The sequence below is a fragment of the Malania oleifera genome, chromosome 11 (genome assembly GCF_029873635.1).
Source record: "Malania oleifera isolate guangnan ecotype guangnan chromosome 11, ASM2987363v1, whole genome shotgun sequence".
Lineage (NCBI taxonomy): Eukaryota > Viridiplantae > Streptophyta > Magnoliopsida > Santalales > Ximeniaceae > Malania > Malania oleifera.
The window spans coordinates 37,578,399-37,602,945 of record NC_080427.1 but is presented as its reverse complement, the minus strand read 5'-3'; the positions used below and the strand labels follow the sequence as shown (position 1 = coordinate 37,602,945).

General features: G+C 36.2%; 1 protein-coding gene across 1 annotated transcript; it reads left to right on the top strand.

Moving 5' to 3' along the window:
* Window positions 1–6,807: 6,807 nt before the first annotated feature.
* LOC131167366 (putative elongation factor TypA-like SVR3, chloroplastic) lies at window positions 6,808–23,370 on the top strand. Its single transcript, XM_058126156.1, has 14 exons — window positions 6,808–7,182; window positions 8,044–8,153; window positions 8,468–8,671; window positions 9,984–10,160; window positions 10,624–10,776; window positions 14,472–14,561; window positions 15,673–15,807; window positions 15,944–16,060; window positions 17,674–17,825; window positions 17,909–17,993; window positions 20,789–20,883; window positions 21,539–21,704; window positions 22,071–22,266; window positions 22,937–23,370. The coding sequence occupies exons 1-14, from the start codon at window positions 6,969–6,971 to the stop codon at window positions 23,068–23,070; spliced, it is 2,028 nt and encodes a 675-aa protein (XP_057982139.1). The 5' UTR covers window positions 6,808–6,968; the 3' UTR covers window positions 23,071–23,370.
* Window positions 23,371–24,547: the final 1,177 nt, after the last annotated feature.

Sequence of the window (24,547 nt, the reverse complement as noted above, 5' to 3'; positions counted from 1 at the left end):
TAAATACAGCAGGAGCATTGGTCAAACCAAACGACATAACAAGAAACTCATAACGCCCGTACCTGGTCCTGAAAGCCGTCTTCGAGACATCTTCTGCTTTCACTTTTACCTGATGATAGCCGGATCTGAGATCAATCTTTGAATACACCCGTGTACCCTAGAGCTGGTCAAACAAATCGTCGATCTTCATTTCCCTTCCTCTTTATTATTTAAATCCCATTATTATTCGGGTCGTGACAGCAAAGATGTTGTATTCATTGAGGATCAGATCATTAAAGACATTGATAAGGCAAAAAAAATAGTTCCACGAAGTAGTGATAACTTGACCGGTATGAATCCAATTCCTTTAATCCCTTTGCCAAATCCAATTGAGAATGCCATGCAAGAAGATGTTGATTCTGATCACAAACAGGGTATAGGTGAACTCAATTCTCCAATGGATGATGTTTTGGATGATCAACCCGAAGCACCTATGAATCCATTCGCAGCTCCACTTTGGAGGTCTACTAGAGACTGACAACCTTCTACTGGGTATGCTTTTGACTAGTATGTTATTTTAACTGATGAAGGAGAATCAGAGTGTAATGACGAGGTTATATAAGTGACTACAAAGATTAGTGGGTTGATGCTATGAAAGATGAACTTAAATCTTTGTATGATAACCATACATTTGAGCTGGTGAAAATGCCTAAAGGTAAGGGAGCTTTGAAAAATCGGTGGGTTTACAAGTTGAAGTAAGATGATAATTGTGACGCCTCGATTTTTATACCATTTTTAAAAAATAAAAAATAAAATCATCAATAATAATTAAATCATACACATCAAACATCACATCGGCCACATCAATAACTCTGATACCACTCACATGACTTGACCCGTGTTGGGTACTGGGTAAACAAACATTTTATTAACCTAACAACAGAAGACATAATATACATACCATCCAGAATACAATTACCTATAGTACTAAATCATTCATATCTACACATACGTTAAACACATTTTCCAAAAACAAAACATCCTAAGGAAACACACACATCCTTGGTTCAAAGCACTCACCCTGTATATCAGGATACCGGCTCCCCACTATCCCGGAGCTCTATCATCTGTTCTGTCACAACTTTCTGAAATATTTAGATATTTGGGTGAGACACATCTCAGTAAAAGAGAATAAATTATTTACAGTATGTGGCAATATGAGTTTCATCATATCATAATATACTTTTTTAAATTATCATATTATCTGAGAAAATAACTGATATACACTCATAATCATATAGATATAAAACACAAGCTTCCATAAGTTTTTAACTCCATTTTAAAAATCATTCACACGCAACCCAAGTTTACTAGCGAAATTCCCGAGAATAGGGAAGATTACCCGCCCATACAAGTAGCTTCCCTCTGCCCTAATATGTTATGCAGCCAGGTATGACTACATCTGATACCTATTAGGGCACTCAACTTACTCAGTATAGTAAGCTCTCAGGCAGAAAGTTTTACTTCACTTCAATTATTTATGTTATTAACTCACACATATCCATTTTTCAATTTCACTATCCAGCACACGAGTATCCTTAGTATTCAGTACCAAGATCGCGTCTGTAACTCATGGCTACCTTGAGGATCTCTTTCCATGTGACGACCTGCTTAATTTTCACTTTTAAAAAAAGAAAATCAATATCACAAATCCCAAATCAGCAAATCATAATCCACCTGGACTCGTGGGTACTAGGGATACATCAGAACACATAACGGAAGCCTAAGTAGCAGGAAACATATAATCACAATATTATAAATACAAAACATCCATCACATTACTATAAATACCAGAGTCACTATATTTACTATATTTCAGTATATACATTCCAAAAACAAAATCTAGGACATTTCCCACAAAATTCAACTGTCCCTACTAAAACTTACCCTTAAAAAAAGGCATATAACAACCCTAGATCAGCGGAGCTTTTCCCGCTCTCCTATCAGGGGCTCCTAAAAAGTTATAAAATTGTAAGACACCTCTCAGTAAGGAAAATAAACTAATACCAGTGTGTGGCAACATGAGTATTCCGTGTTATATATATACCATCTAGAACATGTTCAGTAACTATTTTGTCAAAGCTGGGAAAACATATATATCATCAAAACATGGCAAAACATACTACATTTTCATAACATATTTCATCTTATATAATAATAATACAAAAACATTTCTGATTGGTTAGTTGGCTGTTGTCATGTATTACGCCCACATGACTGGGTTGTGTGACCCGAAGGCGGGACCTGACAATGGTTGGCCGACCACTGCCAAGTCAAAAGTACAGTCTCTAAGTCTAATGGGTCTGCCAGACCTGGTCCGTACACCAAGGGCGCTCACACACTTCTTAAAAACCACATCGACCATCTAATCTCACACCACTTCGTACAGTGGCGTTAACACAAATATCATGATCACGAAGACCATGGACACATAGCAACAGTACCGTGCAAGTGCTAGCTTAAACCAAGCCAACCAGGTTCTGATATCATATAACATATACTGAAATTATTAGACATGGGTATTTCATATCATTAATTATCAAATCAATCATATCATTTTGCATATATACGTATATCACAAAAATCATCGGCCCGTATACCGGTATTACACATTTTATCATAGCTCGGCCCGTACGCCGACTAATCATAGCATAGCCCGTATGCTGGCAAATTATTTCCATAGTTAGGCTCGTACGCTGGAAAATCATACACATAGCACAACCCATATGTTGGAAAATCATATCCATGGCACAACCCATACGTTGGCAAATCATACACATAGCACAGCCCGTATGTTGGAAAATCATATCCATGGCACAACCCATACGCTGGCAAATCATGCACATAGCTCGGCCCGTACGCCAACAAATATTTATAAAAATCTCAGCCCGTACGCCGGTTTTCCATTATAAAAATTCGTGTCATTAACACATTCTCAGAAAACAATATTTCATAACAATTCCTACTTATGCCACACTGAACAGGTTTTTCATATATTTAACATATCATCACTTTCAACAGCATTTTCCCAAATATAAATCATATATAAATATATTTATTTTCCTGAAATCAAATGCTATAACAATATACATATTTTTCATAAAATACTAACTTAGTTTATCCCCTTACCTGATTCCTGAAAAACCCCTAAGAAAATATGTCCCATACCTGCAGGGTTCCCAACTCAACACCCTGGAAACAACATTCCCCAGAACTAAAGTTCAGTATTTCTACGCGTAAAACACTTTCCTCAACTATCACAAATCCAAATATTCAGTAGAAAGTCTTACCCTGGATTTGGGATGGTTTACACCTCAGCCCCACCGACGATCCGCTCCGGCAGACTTGCAGAGAACTTTCCCAGGAGCGTCATGGTGGCTTCAGATCATCGATCCGGCGAAGATCCGGCTCGAAATCCAAGAGAGAAGGGGGAAGGGCCGAAGGGTAGGAGAGAGAAAAGCTTTGCGCAGAAAATTTCATCCAAAAATGAACTTTAGGCCTATTTAAACTGTGGCCTTCGTCGACGAGCCACGTCACCTCGTCGACGAGTCCTGTAGAAAATTCGTCGAAGAACTCCAACCCTCGTCGACGAGCTCCTGTTATACCCTTGTCGACGAGTCCCTTGTATTCGTCGATGAGGAGCTGAAAAATTCCTCAAAATTTATCCTTTCCAAACTGCAATGTCGTCAACGAAGTCGACTGCCTCCTTCTGTTTTCGGTTTCCATTTCCCATTCTTTTATTGTTTAAATACCATTATTCTTCGACTTGTTACATTCCACGTCATGCTTCCCCCCATAAATAGGGTTGTGCAGCCCAAAGGCTGGATTTAACCGCGGTTGGCCGACCTGATTAGATCAAAATATCATATCATATATCCTGTATTTGTAGTACGACTAGCTGGCCTATAGCCCTGATTCGAACTCAGGGGGCACAACAACTTTACTAAACAGCTCAATCGACTTTCATGCCACACGCTCCACGAATCCGTGTGGTTACACTAACACCACTAGCAACGGTACTGTGCTCAATATCACAACCCATCATTAGGGTTTCCATAACCATCCGTTAGGGTTATCATTACCACATACCCACAATCATTATGCGGTATTGACATTTCATTAATCGTATTTCAATGATCCCATTGCAGCTTTTGCACTTTACAATGCTCACATTTTCCAGTATTTAATAATTCCATTACAGCTTTCGCACTTTACAATGTTCATATTTCAATTTCCACATTTCAATATTTATATTGCAAATTTACATTGCAACATTCCCATTTTTAATATTCACATTTCAAAATTCATTTCACAATAATACACATATATCTCATTTCACATTATTCAACATTTCCTAGTAAAACATTTCTATACTGCATATTTCATCATTTTTCAGAAAATACTCTTCAATATATATCCTCATTTCAATGTTTCTCAATAAAACAATTCTCATATCAGTATATTTTAATTCATCTCAATAAAAATATTCTCATCATTTTCTGTGCACATTTCATCATCTCATAATAGCATATATCATGTTTCACGTGTTTCAACATTTCTCAATAAAACATATCTTCATTTCATAATCATTTTCCCATAAACATATCAATGTTTCATAGATTAGTATTTCTCAGAAAATACTCATTAATATTTTTCACTTTTCATCACCTCTTATATTTCAAAAAACCAAAACACCACAATTCAATATAAATCATATGCCACACAACTTTATCTGATATTTGTATCATAATAATTTCAGACAAAATATCATATACCCATTTTCATGTATTAAGTAAATCGATAGTTCTCAAAATAACTGTAATAATTTATTCCTCTTACTTGGTTTCCAGAAACTACTCTAGCAGAGATCTCAAAATTATACCCGCGACGCTCACCTGAATCCTGTATTCCAAAAACCCTACTTACTCAGTTCAATTCCAGAATGCCCAATATTTTAACATTTCCAAATCTACAATAATTAAATAAAAATTAATTTATAAATAACCCCCTTATCCTATTTTTGGGGCTATGCCTACACGATCCCACAAGAAATTCGCTCCCCTAGACTTGTAGAAAATCATCCCTAAATTTTTGTGGTGGTGTTCGATAGTCAATTTGGCTTAAGATTTAAGAAAAATTGAGGTAAGAATGAGAATTTACCTCATCCCAGGAGATATGTCTACATCGCTCCTACGATAAATCCACTCTGGTAGAAATGTCGGTAGCGGAGAATGGAACCCAACGATATTTTCTGATTTTCAATCGACCGAATATCAGTCGAAAAATTGAAGAGAGTGAGAGAAGAGACGAGGAGAGGGACGAGAGTGAGACGGAGAGAGAGAGAGAGAGAGAGACGATCTCTCTGCAATTCAAATCTCCCGGAGCATCTCAAATGCTTCAATATTGATTATATATATTATTATATTATATTATATTATTTAATTAATAATTATTATTTTATTAATTTATTAATTAACTAATTTATTTTATTTATTCATTTTTATTTTCATGCATATTATTTTTGGGATCGTTACAATAATTCTTCACGTCCACGATAAAAATCCAGATTGGTTGTTAAGAGTTTTTGTTAGAAAAAAGGGATTGATTTTGAGGAAATAATTTCGCCAGTTGTAAAAATATCCTCTATCAGAACTATATTGAGTTTGGAAGAGCTTTATATGGAGCAGCCAAAGGTTTCATAGCAGAAGGAAAAGAGGACTATGTGTGTAAATTGAAGAAGAACTTGTAGGACTTGAAGCAAGCTCCATGTTGATGGTATGCTTATTGTTGGTTGTAATGCTTCTAGAATAGACTACTTCTGATCATTGTGTTTTTGTTCAGAAATTCTCTAGTGGTGATTTTATTATTTTATTGCTCTATGTTGATGGTATGCTTATTGTGGGTTATAATGCTTCTAGAACTGACATATTAAAGCAAGAATTGAGTAAGTCCTTTGCGATGGAGGACTTGAGACTAGTAAAACAAATCATTGGTATAAGGATAACACGTGACAGAAATGCCAAGAAATTATGGTTATCATAAGAGGAGTACATTGGAAAAGTACTTCAAAGGTTCAATATGGACAAAGCTAAAATGGTGAGCACTTCTCTTGCAACACACTTACTGAGTGTCAAGCAAAGTCCTTCCACAAAAAAAAAAAGGAGGAAGACATGCATAAAGTTCCTTATGCTTCAGTCATGGGTAGTTTGATGTATGCAATGGTATGCATAAGACCTGACTTAGCCTATTATGTTGGTACAGTTAGCCAGTTTCTTTCTAACCCAGGTAGAGAGCATTGGAATGCATTGAAGTGAATTATGAGATATCTTTGGGATACCTCCAACTTGAAACATTGTTTTGGTAATGACAAACCTGTTCTAGTTGGTTATATAGATTCTAATATAGTTGGAGATGTTGACTCCAAAAAATCTACTTTGGGTTATTTGATCACTTCTGCAGGGAGAGCTGTGGCTTAGCAATCCAGATTGAAAAAATGTGTTACATTTGTCCACTACTGAGTCAGAATTTATTGCAGTGACCGAAGCGTGCAAGAAGTTGATTTGGAAAAAGAGATTTATACAAGAACTTGACTTTAAAACTTTTGGTTGTTCTTCTGCGATTTTTTGATTTCAATCCTAGGCTCATATCTTATTATGAAAAACGTTAAAATTATGAAATTAAATGCTAATTTTATTTTTAGATAATATTTATGTGTTCTTAATTTAAATTTACAAAAGTGCGTGTGGCGCTCTATGGTTGGCCCTTCCCATTACATATGGCAACACCCGTGTAACTCTAAAAGTACTGCAAGCAACGTGTAGAAGAGCGCCCGACCTCGCCCCGCCGTTCAGGGTCTTCAAATTCAGTAACTAATAACAGCCTCATCTGCCAAATCCTCTCCCTCTCCCTCTCCCTCTCCCCTCTGAGCAATGGAGATGGCAATAGGCTTTCACAACTGTCTCACTCCTCCTGTCTCTGCAAACCCTAGCCATAAATGGAGTTCTCCGTCGTTTCCAAAGCAACTCCTTGGTCTCAGGTTATCTTCTCCACTGATCGCAAAAGCATCGGCGAATCCTCTCTGGAAGCGCTCATTCCGAACTTCAGTCTGCTGCTCCGTCTCCGGAGCCACAGAAACCGTTCCTGGTACTGTCAATTGTTTTTTCTTTAAAATAAATTTTCGCTATTTGTTACCCTCTGTTTCGTTGCTATAAGAAAAACTGATGGATTGAAAAGCTGAGGAAGTGCAATACTGAACCCATTGTTTAATCTTGTTCTTGCCTTCTCGGAGTGCAAAACTCACCTCAAGCAATCCAATATTCTTGTTGGAGTCAGTTGAGGGGAACTTTGGTAATTGAACTTGGCTAGTGTATTTTTTGAACGTTTTATTCTGTTGCGATTGTCAATGATTAGATTTGGCTAGAGACTGAAAGAGTAGTTTTGGTGTCGAGAGTTGGGAATGTGGGTCATTATTCCCCGCGGTTTCCCGTTGATTTGTCTTGGGATTGCTGAATTGGCAAATGATGTTATGGTTGTGTTTGGTTGCATGCAACTAGGGTTTTCCAATTGCAATTGGAGGCCCTAACCCTAATTCCGTTATTTGTTTGCTGAATAAATGGGGATTGAATTTGAATTTGAAATTGACAGACCTTAAAATCCAAATGCAGTGAAGGAGCGTTGCATGTTTACATTAATTGCAACCATTGAAGCCTAAACCAATGTGTCGCAGAATGCAGAAGATTTGAGTTCTGAGCGGTCAATTTTATGTTCACTAATATGTATCTATTGTCATTCATTGAATTTGCTTTAGCAAATCAGTTTTTATTTTATTTTATTTTTTTATTTTTAATAATATATTTTTAGCTAGTGTAATATTGGCCAGCTATGTCAAACATTTTAGGATTTTCAGTGTCATTCTATAATCAAAAGCTTATGTTTTAGTTATAATAGTTTCAGTATATTGCTGCTTTCTCTATTTTCTAACACTATGCTCTGGTACTGCCTCAGAGAAAAAGAGCCAGCTAACAAGGAGAAGAGATATAAGGAATATTGCTATTGTTGCTCATGTAGATCATGGAAAAACAACTTTGGTAGATGCAATGTTGAAGCAAGCAAAGGTAGAGTTGGGGAATTTTTTGTATAATCATTTCTTTTTCTCAGCATGATTGAAGTGAACATGTTAAACAACTCTCAACCTGACAAGATACGCCTAAAGATAGAAAGTAAAAATTTACTAACATGTTCAAGGATAAAGGCTGAGCCTCGACCTATTGGTAAGGGTGTTACATCCAAACCAAAAAGTCGTAAGTTCAAATCATGGAAAGAACCTCTTCAAATTCCAAATGCAGGAGGTCTGGCTAACACATGATATGGTGGAGGTCTTGCGCTGGGCTTTGCATTTTAATTATTTAGCACTCATTATTTTGTGCAGGTATTTCGTGAAAACCAATTTGTACAAGAACGGATAATGGATTCAAATGATCTTGAACGTGAAAGAGGAATTACAATACTTAGCAAAAACACATCAATCTCTTATAAGGATACAAAAATAAATATAATCGATACTCCAGGTCATGCAGACTTTGGGGGTGAAGTGGAACGCATCCTTAATATGGTGGAGGGGGTCCTTCTTGTGGTACTTCCTTGTGCCCTTTACTACTTGATAGTCTTGCAGTTTGTACTTGTTTTCTTATGTTGATTGAGAACAATTTCAATGGCATTTTAGCTTTGGAATGTTTGACTTAAGTATGTTTAAAGGACTTGTAGTCCTATACTGGTAGGCCTTTGTAGAAGGGGTTCTTGAGGAGGGAGGAGAGTTCGTGTTTACACAAATAAGGATGTTCTAGAGAGGGCCTGATAACCAGGAAATTCCCAAGAAGCTCAAGCATGGATGATGCTGGGTGATGGGTTCGTGAGTGTGTGTGTGTGTGTGTGTGTGAGAGAGAGAGAGAGAGAGAGAGAGAGAGAGAGAGAGAGGGAGGGCGGGAGGGAGAGCCCATATGACAATGTTATTGGAGAAAAGGTAAATGATATCATCCTCCAATATGAGAATCTCATGTCATGTATCAAGTGTCAACCAATGAGAAAGTGATAAATTGTTCACCTAGTAGAATAGAGTGGTAACATGTGGTCAGGTAAGGGAGAAAACAAAAGGAACACATGTCACAAATGACTCGTGGGGGATGCTTGATCCATGGTGGGGGATGCTTGATCCATGTAAGGGTCTTGTAATGAACTCTGATTCAAGCTTATTGAGCCAAGACTCCAGATCATCCTAGGACTTAGACTCGTGGAGAAACCCCACTGTGTCTCCACGACAAACCCTGGGCATGTGCTGCCATTTTGATCTTCTGAAAGATTGAAAATATAAGATAATTAACAATTAATTCATAATTGTGCACATCTAAATTCAATGTTGGTCAATTTCATAATCTAGGGCAAAATGGTAATTTTGTGCATTTACATCCTTCAGAAAGAATACTGCAAAAATTGCAGATTTATGTAATGAGTGGGAGGATATAAGTTGGATCTACCAGTTGCTTTGTCTATATCTCCAGATTATTCACTTGCTTTCTAGTCTCGATGAGGTGTGTCAAATATTGCCAAAACAAGCACGTATATATAGTTTGCACCAGAAAATATTGTGGCCTGGTACTTTGCTCTGCTTTGCCAACTATTAGTCTAACATTGCATGTGGCCGTGGCTGGAAAGTTATAATGCTTATTTCCACGCCATCGGTGGGGTTGGGGGAGGCACCTCTTCTCTTCTGGCCTTCACTTATACATATCATTGGAATCTTAAAAATTGGTGAAACTTTTCAGGATATGGCTGAATGATTTCTGGGTTATAAATTATGAATGTAATACAATCACTTGGGATGCAGGTTTTCTTTCTGTAGGAGGTTAATAAATATAATGACAAAGATATTTGGCTCTCTTTATTTATAGGTAGACTCTGTTGAGGGTCCTATGCCACAAACAAGGTTTGTTTTGAAGAAAGCTTTGGAATTTGGCCATGCTGTTGTCGTTGTTGTCAATAAGATTGATAGACCTTCTGCTCGTCCAGATTACGTCATCAACTCCACTTTTGAACTATTTATTGAACTAAATGCAACAGATGAACAGGTATGTAGATGTAAGAGATTGTTATGATTGACATCTAGCCATTCTAGGTTGGTAGCTAGGTGGGTCAATACTTATCCCACAGCTCTTAACCCATATTTTGGCACCATTTCTTATTTGAATGGATGCATGCAGTGAATGTTTTTTGGGGTTCACTAAAATATACATACAACACATTTAGTGAACCTGATTTTGAGCAGTGCCTCTTGTCTGAACTGCCAGTTGTTTGACAAGGAAATGCTTTTGAAACTTGATTAAACTTGGGTCATGGTATGGAATTGCTGAGAAGTGTCCTTGGTGGTGAAGATTTCAATTCCATTTATTAAAGAACAGATAGTAATGTTAGCAAGAGCCCCTAAATAATATAATCTCTTCAATTTTTATATTTGCATGCTCCCTGGCTTGATCTCAGAAGAGATTAAGGTTCAAAGTCTAATGCCCATAAGACTTCCTCTACTGTGCGTAGTGTGATTTCCAAGTGATATATGCAAGTGGCATTCAAGGAAAGGCTGGATTATCTCCTGAAAATTTGGCGGAAGATCTTGGACCGCTTTTTGAGTCTATAGTCAGATGCATACCAGGACCATGTATCGACAAGGATGGTGCACTGCAAATGCTTGTTAGTGGTTTGTTCTTTATATCACCTGTTTTTGATTCCTTTCCACTTGTGTGCTTTGTCTCTTTAATATTGGTTTTGCCTTTCTTTTTATCATGTTCATCTCTTTAATGTTAATCATGTTCAATAGTCTCATAAAGTATATCAACTACATGGAGCTGCTGTTGGAGGGAAAAACATTATCATGAGATTAATTTTCCTGATTTTATATACAAAAATCTTTATGTACTAAATTGGACCTGCTTAATTGATGTGTGGAAGTAAAAACTGTACAATGTACATCATGCCCTCCTTACTGATGTCACAGGAGCTTTGAGCACTGAGTATTACATTTTTTGTTTTATTGGTGTGTGGAAGGAAGAACTGAAGTTTCAAATCTGAAATGTTTTCACTGAAATGAAATAGGTGGGGCTCAATGATTCTACTTCTACATCGCACTCACAAACACCCATGCCCATAAACACACAAACTGATTCATGCCTTAAGTGATGAGAACAATAATATATGGAGTGGATTCAACTAATATGTGATTCATAGCATAGAACTTGATCATAAACTGAAGTCTCTTTAATATACCTTTGGCTAGATTAGTTACGGTTTCATGCATGAACTGTGCTGGTTGACTGCAAGTATAATTTTCCTTCAGCACTTGATTTGAATTGTTCTTATAGCCATCTCTAAGAAATTGACATTTACGGTGCCACTTTAATCATAAATTAGAATAAAACACTCTACCTAGAAAATATTAACAAAAAAATAAAATAAAATCTGAACATTCTAAATAATGCAGGTTGGAAGGTGAAGAAATCCTGGGAAAAAAAAATGGAAATGTTGAAGATTGGAATTTGGAAACAGTTACTGGAATCTGATCTTATTGCAAGATATGCTATAGGTCTAACGAGTTTCATCATTTTAATTTTTTTAATAAAAAAATGAATCTATTAATGAAAGAAATATTTACAATGAATGGAGGATAAGAAATCCTCCCTGTAAAAACAAAGAACTAATGGACAAGAACACAATTACATTAAAGCTGCCTTCCAAATTCTTCGGACATCAAACAGTGTTAGACCCTTGAAAAACCCAAAAGAATGTGCCCAAAATGAGGCATAAAAAATAAATTTCTCTTGAAGTAAAGATGGAGAGGTCTTCTTATCTCTGAAAATTATAGCATTCCTTTGAAGCTATAATACCAACGGCACTGTAAAAACTGCACAGCCCCAAAAATTCCTTCCTTTATTTCCCCAAAACTCAAAACGTTAACTCTTCAGAAAATAAAAAATTGATTCCTGAGCCATCCAATCCTCTCCAAAAAAGAAAACAGATTGTTCCCCATGTACCTTGCACTTATAATGAAGGAATAAATGACTAGAAGTCTCATTTGATCACTGCACAGCATAAAAATATCTGGACTAAGTGCTTTGTACGGCCTCCTTATGTGTAAGCCTCCTTATGTGTAAGTGTAATACATCATTTGTATTGATCCTATTGAGAATGCGTGTCCATATGAAGCCTGAACTTTAAATGGAACCTTTGCTTTCCAAACAACTTTGTATAAAAGAAAAAGGCTAGGATTTGTGGATTTAGTAAGAATAGAGAAAAAAAACTTCGACCAGAAAGACCCCCAACTCCGAAGTGTTCCCAATCCATAGCCTTGTGTACTCAGGAAAATTTGGCAATAAAGAATCCAACACACACAACAAACAGGTTAACTCATCTACCTCTCTTCATTGAGACGCCTAAAAAAATGGAAATCCCAAGAAAGAGAACCCTCATTGAAATAAAAATCTGAAATGGGTGCCTCATGAACCGAGGAGTGTCTAAACAAATGTCGCACCAACAGCTCCATCAAAGGCTCACCAACCCAAATATCCTCCCAGAAACGAATTTTATCCCCATTCCCCACTTTGAAACGAGTGAAATGAAAAGGATGACAAGCTTCCTGCAAAACAAACTTCCAAGGAGTTGCATGAGTGGCATTGCCATTTCCTTTGGAATCCCACCCATTCCTATGTAACCCATACCTACTCTTTATTACTTTATGTCATAAGGACTTAGGTTCTAAAGGAAACCGCCATAACCATTTCCCAGTAAAAGAGATGTTTTTAGAAACCACATTACCAAGTCCCAGTTAAAGAGATGTTTGAGACTTAGGCCTCTTGACAATATCCCAACTAACCAGGTGATCCCTCTTATTCTCCTTGGTACTAGACCACAAAAAATCTCTTATAATCCTTTTCAACTTCCTACCCAACCTAGAGGGTAATTTGAAAAGGGATTGAAAATATATGGGGATGTTGGCAAGGAAGCACTACTAGGCATGATTCTACCCCCTACTGAACCTCCAATCTATTACTCGTGGGATCCTAAAAAGCATCAGACAAAGGTTTACCTAGAGGAAGACCAAGATATGATAACGGCCAAGAAAGGGATTCACAACCTGCTAAAGATCAGAAAGTCTTTAAAAACTACTGCAGATATTGATTCTGGCTAACTACACAAGTTAATTTTCAAGCCCTAAATTTTCTAAAAAATTCAGGCAACAAAAGAGTCATTCAAAATTTCACAACATCATTCTCAGGGGAGGAAAATGGTATCATCCACAAACTGAAGGTGAGACACCTCCACATCCTCTCTGCCTACAGAAAGACTGCTTATAACCCCTTGATCCTGAGCACGGGGTACCAACCTGCTCAAGACATCCACTAGCAAAGTGAGCAAAAAGGGGATAGCAGATCCCCTTGTCTCAACCCCCTTGGAATGCTGAACCAATCCCTAGGCTGACCATTAACAATCACAGACAAAATGGCAGAATTGACACACCCTCCTATCCATTTACACCAAAGATTCCCAGACCCCTTTCTCTTAAGCACATTCATCAGAAAACCCCAATTAACCATGTCATAAGCTTTTTCAAAATCCAGTTTAAGGCCACTCCCTTTTTATCTCTCCTCCGCACACCCTCGACCACTTCATTGGTACCAAAACAGCATCTAAGATCTGCCTATCTTTAATGAAAGCAGATTGGGCCAAAGACACCGTCTCCCCAAGCACCTCTATAATCCTTCTCGAAAGAACCTTTCTTAACATCTTATTGGCACTAGATACCAAGGTAATAAAACTGAATTTTTATTTCGACTTGTTGGGGGCGGGGGGGGGGGGGGGGGGGGGGACGAGGGGTTTGGCACATTGTTGAGGTTGTTCGTGATAGTTTTTAGTTGTGAAACAGTCTACCTGACAGGATAAGGCTCCATTTGACTCTTCTCAGACCTTGCTTTAGCAGGAGCCTCACACACATACCAAAACCCGATGTCATAGGTTCAAATCCTACAGAGCGTGATTCCATTCTTGGGTTTCCGAAATAGTGTAAAAAGAAGTGCCTCGAATCATTGCTATTTTGACTCAGACCGATCGAAATCAATGCCTATGAAGACGTGTAGGTGCACTATTACGTGAGGAATATCCATAAAGGCATTTGGGGAATCGGTTTGATTCTATCTCTCTTCGTTCCGTTTGAAGATTTCTTGGTTTGTCATGCCCTATATTTTAAGAATTTTTTGTATCTTTGCACCCATGTTGTGTTGCACCTATATTCCACATGCGTGTCCTAGCTTCAGTATTTTAGCTTTCTATCTTTTTATGTGTTGATTCATATCTTGTTATTTATGCTCTTTCTAATTTTTGTTAACATGTTTCAGGCTACAAATATTGAGTTTGATGAACATAAAGGACGGATAGCCATTGGACGCTTGCATGCTGGAGTTTTGCAGAGAGGGATGGACGTGAGGGTGAGGATGCTTTGAATCTGGAAAGCATTACTAGATTTATTCTTTTTTAACTTCACTTGATTTATTATTATTTAGTGCTGGCTGCTTTGGTGCAACTTTCAAGTACAGTCATTCAATCATCATTATAATATTAAAATTTTGATGCATATTCATTAATTTCAATCTTATGATCTGATATGGCTTTCTTAAAAAATTAACATTGTTGCCATTTCTTATGATGTTGCATTTTTAATCCTTGTTCTGAGACTTAGCTCTGTCTAAGGATCTCTAGGAGGTTCTTGTATATATTCAAGGTTCCTACTGTTTAAACTTTAAACAATACTATGATATATTAATGCATCATCTTAGATAAAAGCAACAAACTTATGGATTGAGAATATCTTTCTCATTGTAAGCTGTATTTATACAGCATTTTGCCTATAAAGAAGGCTATATTTGTTCATCATTTCAGCAGTGAGCTAGAGCTTAGTTGTATATCAGTATAGGATGACAACAATTATTCTTGTGAAAATCATTGAATTGTAATGATCCATTGAAATCATCATTGAACAGTCTATGGTCAGGTGGTCAAATATTTAATTTTTTGGATGTTTTGTTAGGTTGAACCGAGTGGCATGGATGAAGCTAAAATGCAAAATATTGGGCGTGTGTACTTGCCTTGTTAGAATGAATGTGTGTGTGCGCGCTTGTCAGCACTTTTGTCTTACAAATAATTAACATGATTGAGATATTTCAATTAATGCGCACAAAATCATCACATATACAAGAAAGTTCTCCAACTTTGTATCCAAAATAAGGGTCTTTAAGCAGTAGATTGTAGATGTAATTAGTCCATGTAAAGGATCGACCTAAGGATGTGCCTGGCTTAGGAGATTGGGCAAAAAACTGTAAGTACCAGTTGATTTTGAGCCATTAGAAGGCCTTGTCCGATTCCATCTTGGAAAAAGTTGTTTGTTTGGTAATCCTTTTTTTTTTTCTTTTTTTTTCCCCCCTTTTTTTTGGTTTTATGACTCCATGTTAAAATAAAAAAGCAATTGCTTGTATGGACGCTGTTTGAACTATTCAGGAAAAGAAGACTAAGCTGATTCTTCCATAGTTTGAATGATTTTAGGTATGCACCACAGAAGATGCATGTAGATACGCAAGAATTAGCGAGCTTTTTGTGTATGAGAAATTCATTAGGGTTCCTGTGGGAAGTGTAGAAGCTGGTGATATCTGTGCTGTCTGCGGCATTAATGATATTCAAGTAAGCATTTTAATAATTCTGCCTGAATCAGCTATTGTTTGTCTGGATTACCTCATAGATATTATTTAGCGGAATTGTTTTAATTGTCTCTTTGTTACTTCTAAATTGCAGTGGCTAACATGTATCCTTTAAACAGATTGGAGAGACGATAGCTGATAAAAATTTTGGGAAGCCATTGCCCACCATTAAGGTGGAAGAACCAACTGTCAAAATGTCTTTCTCCATCAATACGTCACCGTTATCGGGCCGGGAGGTATGTTCAGTAAATAGTAATCTAAAGATCCCACCGTCCTTTTTCATTATTTTCTTTCTTTTGGTTGTAATTTATATGTTGCATTGGCCAGTCAGAACGTGTGTGAAAGATAGTTTCAGTATGCTATCTTGCTGCCTTCCATGTTAGGTTTTGGGTTCTGTTTAAGGTCTTGGCATCTAGAATGAATTCCATGTATTTGATTTATTTGTTTATTAATGAACTCAGCAGATTTAATTTTTCACGAATGAGTAGCGATTCAAAAAAAAAAAGATAACAAGATTTGAAAGCATTCAACAGAGTCTGAGGGATGATATATTAAACTATTGGAGATAATCCCATGTATTTGATTTATTTGTTTATTAATGAACTTGGTAGATTTAATTTTTTTTGAAGGAGTAGTGATTCAAAAAAAAAAAAAACAAGAAAAAAGGTAACAAGAATTGAAAGCATTCAATAGTCTGAGGGATCCAATTGAGGAAAAGACAGGACATGTTGTTCAAAATGGTTTACTTGTGTAGTGAAAACAAATTAAAGCACCATGGAAGAGCGAATTGGTTTTGGCTGAAGGAGGTATTAGGAAAAAGGAAAGCCAAAAATTATATGGCCAAGGCCATGAAAAAAAAATGATGTCTTAGATTTTACAAACATAAGATGGAGTGGAATCTCCAAAAAGGGCTTGTTAATTATTTGATGAAAGTTTGAAGCAGTTTCAACAGAAATATAAGTGACGAGAATCAATGTTGCTAGAGTTGGGATCCTACCTAAAGTGGGATTAGGGATAGAGTTTGGAAAATTACCCTTCATGCTTTTATTTAATTACATAAACCAAAACCATATTAAATGGAGAAAAAGGATTCATATGAGAGGGATTTGAGGCTTTGTTGTTGTTATTGCTGGTGCAGAAGCTGAATCTGTAGTAAGTTAACAAGGAGGTTGCTTTTCATGATGTATGATACTTTTCATTATCTGTCAAAATTTCACATACTTATACAAAATGAGACATGCAATTACTGATGGAAGCACTACATCAACACATTAACGTGTCTTACTTTCAGCGGCAAACTCTGAGTTCATTTGCTATTGGTTTAATATGCCATTGATACGGTAGCTGTTTTTCCACTTTGTTGGCAAAGCTGTAACTATGCACTTCATCAAAATTCTTAGCAACATAGCTGGAAGCATGAGGCAGGAGAAAAAAGAGTTCACATATTTTTATCAGTTTTGCGATTTGATTGCACAAGTAGTTAGCTCAGGGATCCCTGGATGTTACAATCTTTTTTTGTTACAATGGCCCCAATAAGCAAATAACTTTTGCACATTGATTAATTTTGCTTAATGGAATTGATTATGTTGGATCCTGTCTGAGATTTGGAACAATAATTGTTTGTACATCTTATATGTTCTTTATAAAGCTAAATTACATTTCTGCGGTTATGTCATGATTCCGCCGTGATACTGTTTCTCAATTTTCTGGGGTGAATAAGTGGCTGCTTGATGTATTTTTATGAGTATTTGTCGTTCACTAGCATTTCTGTTTGTGTGAGCATTTTTGTTTAAGCATTTCTTCATGCTATTGTGGCTTATGATGTAGAAGCTTCTATATTCCTTTTCAGGGAAAGTATGTTACTAGTAGAAACCTAAGAGATCGTCTCTACCGTGAGCTTGAGCGGAATTTGGCTATGAGAGTTGAAGATGGTGAAACTGCAGATATATTCATTGTTAGTGGGCGGGGTACTTTACATATCACCATACTAATAGAAAACATGTAAGGATGGCATTTACTATTTTATTTTCTTTTATATATATATATATATATACGATTATTTCTAATGATTATGCACATTTCAGGCGAAGGGAAGGATATGAGTTTATGGTTGGACCCCCTAAAGTTATCAATAAAATGGTGGATGACAAGTTGCATGAACCTTTTGAGGTGATTTTCTAACTTAGATCTATATACTGTTTGGGCAAGATGCAGTGAGAGAAAGGAGGATGGAGATTCTGATTCAGAATATTGGAGATTTCTGGAAAATATTGTAATTTTTATTTTTGTATTTCTGTGGTATTTTTCCTAGTAGAATTTTTATGTCATAAATTAGGAGATATTAAGATTTTATCTATTAGGAAAGTAATAGTCTAGGATCATTACACTTCCCCCTTTGAAATATTACGGCCATGTCATAGTTGGTAGACTTGGTTTTGGAATTGAAGTTGGTCTTAGGGTTTACCCCATAGGTGTGGACAAAGTGTCTGCATTTATCTCCTCCCAGGCGGCGTTTCTTTTCCTCTTCTATTCTCTCTCTCTCATCTTGCGTCAGTGCAATAGAAGATATAGATAAATGTGCTTCATGGGTCGGGCACCATCATTTTTATTTTTTATTTTTTATTTTTATGTTCCTTTTGTCTGCATGGTTGTGCTTTCTTTATCTTTTTCTATTTTTGGTTTTCTTTATTTTATTGGAGTATGTATGGTATAGGAATGACTAATATAGTATTCTTAGGAGTTAGAACTATAGGTGGAGAGTCAAGGAAATTTCTAATCACAATAGGTGTAGGTTCGCTTTGAATCCTTATCTTTTTGCATTAGTGATGGATGGACTTATAAGGAGTGTTCAAGATGAGGTTAATGTTCCATGGTGTATGTTATTTGCTTATATCTTGATTGATGAAACAAGGATGGAGTCCAATCTAATTTAAAGTTATGGAGAAAACCTTTCAGTAGAAATAAGATAGGATTTATGAAATGTAATTTTAGTCATGGTAGAAGGAATGCTAGAGAAAAGATCAAACTTGATGGCCAAGAAATTAGTGCGTAATAGCTCTAGTAGATTTTGGTACCTTGGATCTATTATGCAATCTGAAGGAGAAATTTAAGAACATATAATAGCTAGAATTAAAGTAGGTTGGGTAAGATGGAGAAGTGCTTTAAGTCTATTGTATGATTGTGGAATACCCTTAAAATTAAAAGGAAGTTCTATAGGATGATTATAAGACTTGCAATGCTATATGGATTAGAATATTAGATTGTTGGACGATTAAGTGTTGGATGATTAAGAGTAACATATCCAAAAAGTTAATGAACAACGTATCCAAAAAGTAAAAGTTGCCAAAATGAGAGTGCGAAGAACTCTAAAAGATAAATTGAGGAACAAAGACATTGGTGTTGAGTTAGGCATAGCACCCATAGAACATAAGATAAGGGAGGGGTGACTGAGCCGCTGAGAGAGTTTGGCAATGTAGGCCAAATAATGCATCAGCGAGGAGTGAGCTAGTTAATGTTAGCGAGAATAGGAGGGTGAGGCGTAGACCAAGAATAAAGTGGAATGAGATTGTAAGTAGCGACTTAATATCACTCCATTTATTGGAGACTATTGCCCTTGATTGTGTATATGCGTGGAAAAAGATTTATATAGTTTACCCCATCTTGTAGCACTTAAGGATTTTTTATTGTTGTATATTATATTGGCAATTAAGTAATTAACCAATTAAATAAAAAAAATTTGTTGATAATAATTGTGTAGATTAATAGGGCATCAAGGTGGTGCCAGCCCAAAAACAGAGGGCCAAAATACACAAAACTATACAGTAGTCAATGATTAGAAAACTCCATCCAAGAGTTGAGGTCTGGAATAAATTTCCAGAACTCTAGAAAAATAGTGCGCGACAGTTTTTTTTTAGATTCTGTACAGGCATCTCTATTCCTTCAAAAGCTTTTCGATTTTTCTCCTTCCAAATACACAACATCATGCTAAAAGGAGCGAGCTTCCGCTTCCTTTTAAATCGCATCTCCTCTTTTAATCTTCCAGCATAGCAGAAAATCTTTAAGGCTTCCTGGCATGACACCAAATAACCTTGAAATAACGGCCATCTCCCCATCTAATCTTCCAGCAAAGCAGAAGTTATCTTGGGCTTCCTGTACAACACAAATCACCTTGAACTACCAAACCAGGCTATAAATGTCCCAGTTAACATGGAGAAGCATAATGGTTGGGATTTTCCTCATCTCTTTTGCACATGAAGCACAAGTTCAACACCACCATGCCTCTCCTATGAAGGTTGAGCCTTGGGAGGATGGGTTCCCAAGAAGCCTTTCAAAAAAAAAAGTGACTTACTTGGGAGCCCTGGCTTTCCAAATGTCATTCTAGGGGAAAGTGACATGGTTGCAACCTCTTTTTTGGATATAGAAATTCTTGACTGAAAATTTAGGAATTTTTCCTCCCAACCATCTAACTAAATCCTCCAATTAGTATTGACTCTAAATTTGAATTGAGTGATGCCAAGAATAAGTGAAAAAGTCTTATAGCTAGATTTTATACTGGCTATCTCTTGACAGCTTATCAAGGATTTTATATTTTTTGGCTTTAACATTATGGTTGTTTTGAAGAAAGGATGAATGGATTTATATTTGTAATCCTTGCATATTAGAAGTTTCCCTTGGCTTTCTTTTTGTTTTTTGTACTATTGAGCACCACATGCAAAGGCACACATGGTTTAAGAAAATCAAAAGCACGCTTAAGTCATGTCATGATGGTGCAAAAAAGGTAAAAGATAAGTGTTGTGTTTTGTCGATTATAATGGCATGATATGGCATGTAGGATACACTGTTTTGAGCTTCAAATTTTTTTGGAGATTTTCATATTGTTTATAATCAAGGATGTATTCCTTGCCAAAAAGACAACATTATCCACTCTTCTGAGCTAGATTCTCCCATTATGTGTTTCCTCACAGACTGCAACTGTGGAGGTACCAGAAGAGCACATGGGAGCTGTTGTTGAACTTCTTGGGAAAAGACGAGGGCAAATGTTTGATATGCAAGGAATTGGGTATGTGTTATTCTGCTTCTAACTTGTTTATAGCAATCTATGAGTTGATCAAAGGTCTGGCACATAACAGCATGAGAGGTAAAGGAAGGGTCCAACTTCCTGGGATTTCCAGCCTTATGTAAACCATTGTGAGCAATGCAAGGATTTTTCTTCATAATCTAGTTTTTTTTTCTTAGTTTAGTTTAGTATTTTTTTTTTGGTGTGGCTATGCTATGTGAATTAGAACATTGGCCAACCAAAAAGCAGAATGTCCAAAAAGTAAAAGTTGCTGATATGAGAATGCTAAGAGTATTAGTGGTATTACTCTAAGAAAGAAATGAAAGAATGAACACATCTGCAATGACCTAGGCATAGCAACTGTGGAAGATAAGGAAAGAGTGGTTAAAATGATTTGACCACTTGAAATGTAGGCCAAACAATGCACGAGTAATGAAGGGTGAACACACTCCATGAATGACGTGAGTATAGGCCAAACAATGCATTTTGAGCGCACCACTTAGTTGAACACACTCCACAAATGACGTTGAATGTGAGGAACCCTGTTCCTGAACAAAGAGTAAATGCCAGATGCTGAGTATTGCTAGTTCCATTTTAAGTGTGCTTTTTGAAAATTAAGACATTGGCCTTATAATCCAATACTTCATTTGTCTACCAGGTCAGAAGGAACGACAGTACTTAAATATAAGATTCCAACCCGTGGCCTTCTAGGATTGCGAAATGCAATTTTAACAGCTTCTCGAGGCACAGCAATCCTGAACACAATATTTGATAGCTATGGACCTTGGGCTGGTGATATTACCACTCGAGATCAGGGTTCACTGGTAAGTCTAAAATCTAAACTTAACAAATTCATGTTAAATTTTTGCCAGGTTCGAATAGTACTTTTATTATTTTGTCAAGCCTTGGGGTGCTTCTTATTCTATCACAATTTCAGTGATGGATTACTTTTTCACTTTTTTTTTTTTGTGATACCAACAACTTAAAAATTAAAATTATTAACAATGTATTGGTCTTTCTATTTACTTATGGTCATGATTGCATCTGCGATTTACATGGCTTTTTTATACCTACATTTAAACTACCAAATTAATTGCAGTACTTTGTAAAAGAGATTTTCAGGTTCTATTTGAGGAAATGATACCTACGGGGTATTATCTGGGCTAAATTGTACGAAATGAGATTTTCAGGTTGCATGTGAGGATGGAAGCACTACATCATATGCCCTTTCTAATTCTCAAGAGAGGGGACAGATGTTTGTCGGCCCGGGAGTAGAAGTTTATAAAGGTCAAATAGTGGGCATCCATCAACGGCCCGGCGACTTATCTTTAAACGTGTGCAGGAAAAAGGCAGCAACAAATGTGCGTTCCAACAAGGAGCAAACTGGTGAGGAGGAGCTCAATATTTGATAGTTGTTTTCCTTTTCTGAAATAAATGATACCTTAGGTGTTGAATAATTCTGCCCCTCAATTGAAATGAAATAAGTTTGCAAATTGATGTTTCCTTTCCAAATGGCTACATCTTTTACTAATCATAGATATTCCATATGCAATCTTTTTTCTCGTTTTGTTTTTAAACTTTCTAAGAAGTAGAAAACCATTTTGCTATAGCAATGTTTTGCCCAGTTGTAGAGAAGCAACTAAATAGGAAGAATTTGCAGGGAGGCTGTCCACTGAGAGGTTGATCTAGTGCATCAAGCCATATATGTTAAATTTCATAGTTCTTGCAAGCATCTATCACTTCAAATTTTATTGTATTATAGACAAATTTCAGCCTTTATTGCCCTGAAACTAGTTAGCCCCACAGTGTACCGTGGGATTTGTTACTGCAAGAATGACAGACAAAAGTTCTTTCCGAGGATGTGTGTGATTTAGTACTGTTTTTTTTGCCTGTCGCGTGTCTTCTTCTGTTAAACCCAGCAATGCATAGGCTGTGGTCTTTGTTTTGTTTCGTTTGCGATTCTTTTAAGCATTCAAGATATAAACTTGTTAACTGCAGCAAGGCCGCGTTATGGCGATGAATGACTGATAATCTTCCTTGTTTTATATATATGCAGTGGTTCTTGATACCCCATTGGATTACAGTTTAGATGACTGCATAGAGTACATTGAAGAAGATGAACTGGTGGAGATCACTCCCTCGAGCATTAGAATGTGCAAGAATCCCAAGCTTGCCAAGAGGATGAGATAAAAATAGCCCAGGGGTAAGCATTGCTTTGGGTCAAACCACCAATTCACTCTTTGATTGTTTTGGTTTCAAAGGTTCTATTTTTGGTCACAAGTTAGAACATGTCGAAAACCAACCCAAACCATCAAAGCCAGGTTTATAAGTTTATATAATTTTTAAGCATAATTTTGGGCATGCTCTAGGGCTCCCAAATTTCCTTGTTTCTAGTTGTATAAAAAACACAAAATTATATATAGTTTTTACCATTATATGCTTGATTTTTTTTTAAATAAAGATGATGAGCTGCATGAGCAGTTGCACAGATATTTCCTAGTGCTGTAATTGTGTAAACATGGTTGTCTAAAAACTCGTACCCAAAAAGAAAAAAAAAATGTAAAAACATGAAAATAGAATAAAGAAATTGGTAAAACAAAAGGAAAGAGTTTAAAACTTTCCTAACATTTTTTTTTTTTTAAAAGGACCTTTCTAGCATCTTCATCCATATATTTTTTCTTTCCTTCTTAAGCCTCCGTTTGGAACTTGGAAAATGCTGAGGAGGAGAATGAAAAATCTGAAGGAATTTGCATTTTCATGTTTAGTTATTAAGGAAAGGGAAAAAGAAAATAAAAAATATATCAAATTTATAGACAAAATGTTGATTTTACATACCATTGGTATTTAATTTTTAGTTATATTTTAATAAATAGGATTTAACATGAAAGGAAAATATAATAGAAAATGAAATTTCTCTTCATTTTCTTTTCATTTTTTCAAGTAAAATTCTTAATCCAAACATGACTTTATTTTAGGATTCCTTGTGCAGTAGTATTTGAAGGTCAAGGAATCTTTCCAATTATTGTTTCTACCGAAGCTTCTGGGAAAACGCATCTTGCACCTAATTAAGCTGGTACATACTTAAGTAATTGATGGAATGTGTTGAAGAATCCTCATCGTAAAGTTTGTGGCATTGACATTTCTCTCAGAAAGCATTATACTCTTTTGACATTTGGTATGGTTCACATTCATATATTTATTTATTACTATTAGAATAATTATATTTAGATTGATAAAACAAATCAAATCAACAGCCTTATCTTATATGTTGAAAATTGGTGTTGCTACTTCATCACAAATATATTATATTTGATCTAAATTAATTGGACTCGAGCTAAACAAAGTTCAAGTAGTTGTCAACCGAACTTGACTATTTAAATTTTTTTATTAAAAATTGATATATGCATAAATTTAAAGCAAATATAAAAAATAAAAGTTTTTTTTTTTTTTTTAGTTGAGTTGAATCAGTCACTCGATTAAGAAGCAAAATACTTTACAAAGCTGAAAATTGTAAAAAGAAAATTGAAAGAAGGTGAATTCAAATTGACCCAGTACTTGAAATTTCAAAATATTGAAATGGGAATAGAAGGGATTGTGAGAGTGGTAAAAGGAATTGTAAGAACAGGTCCACCAAACTCAAACGTGATCCCCATGCACGCCCGGCAAC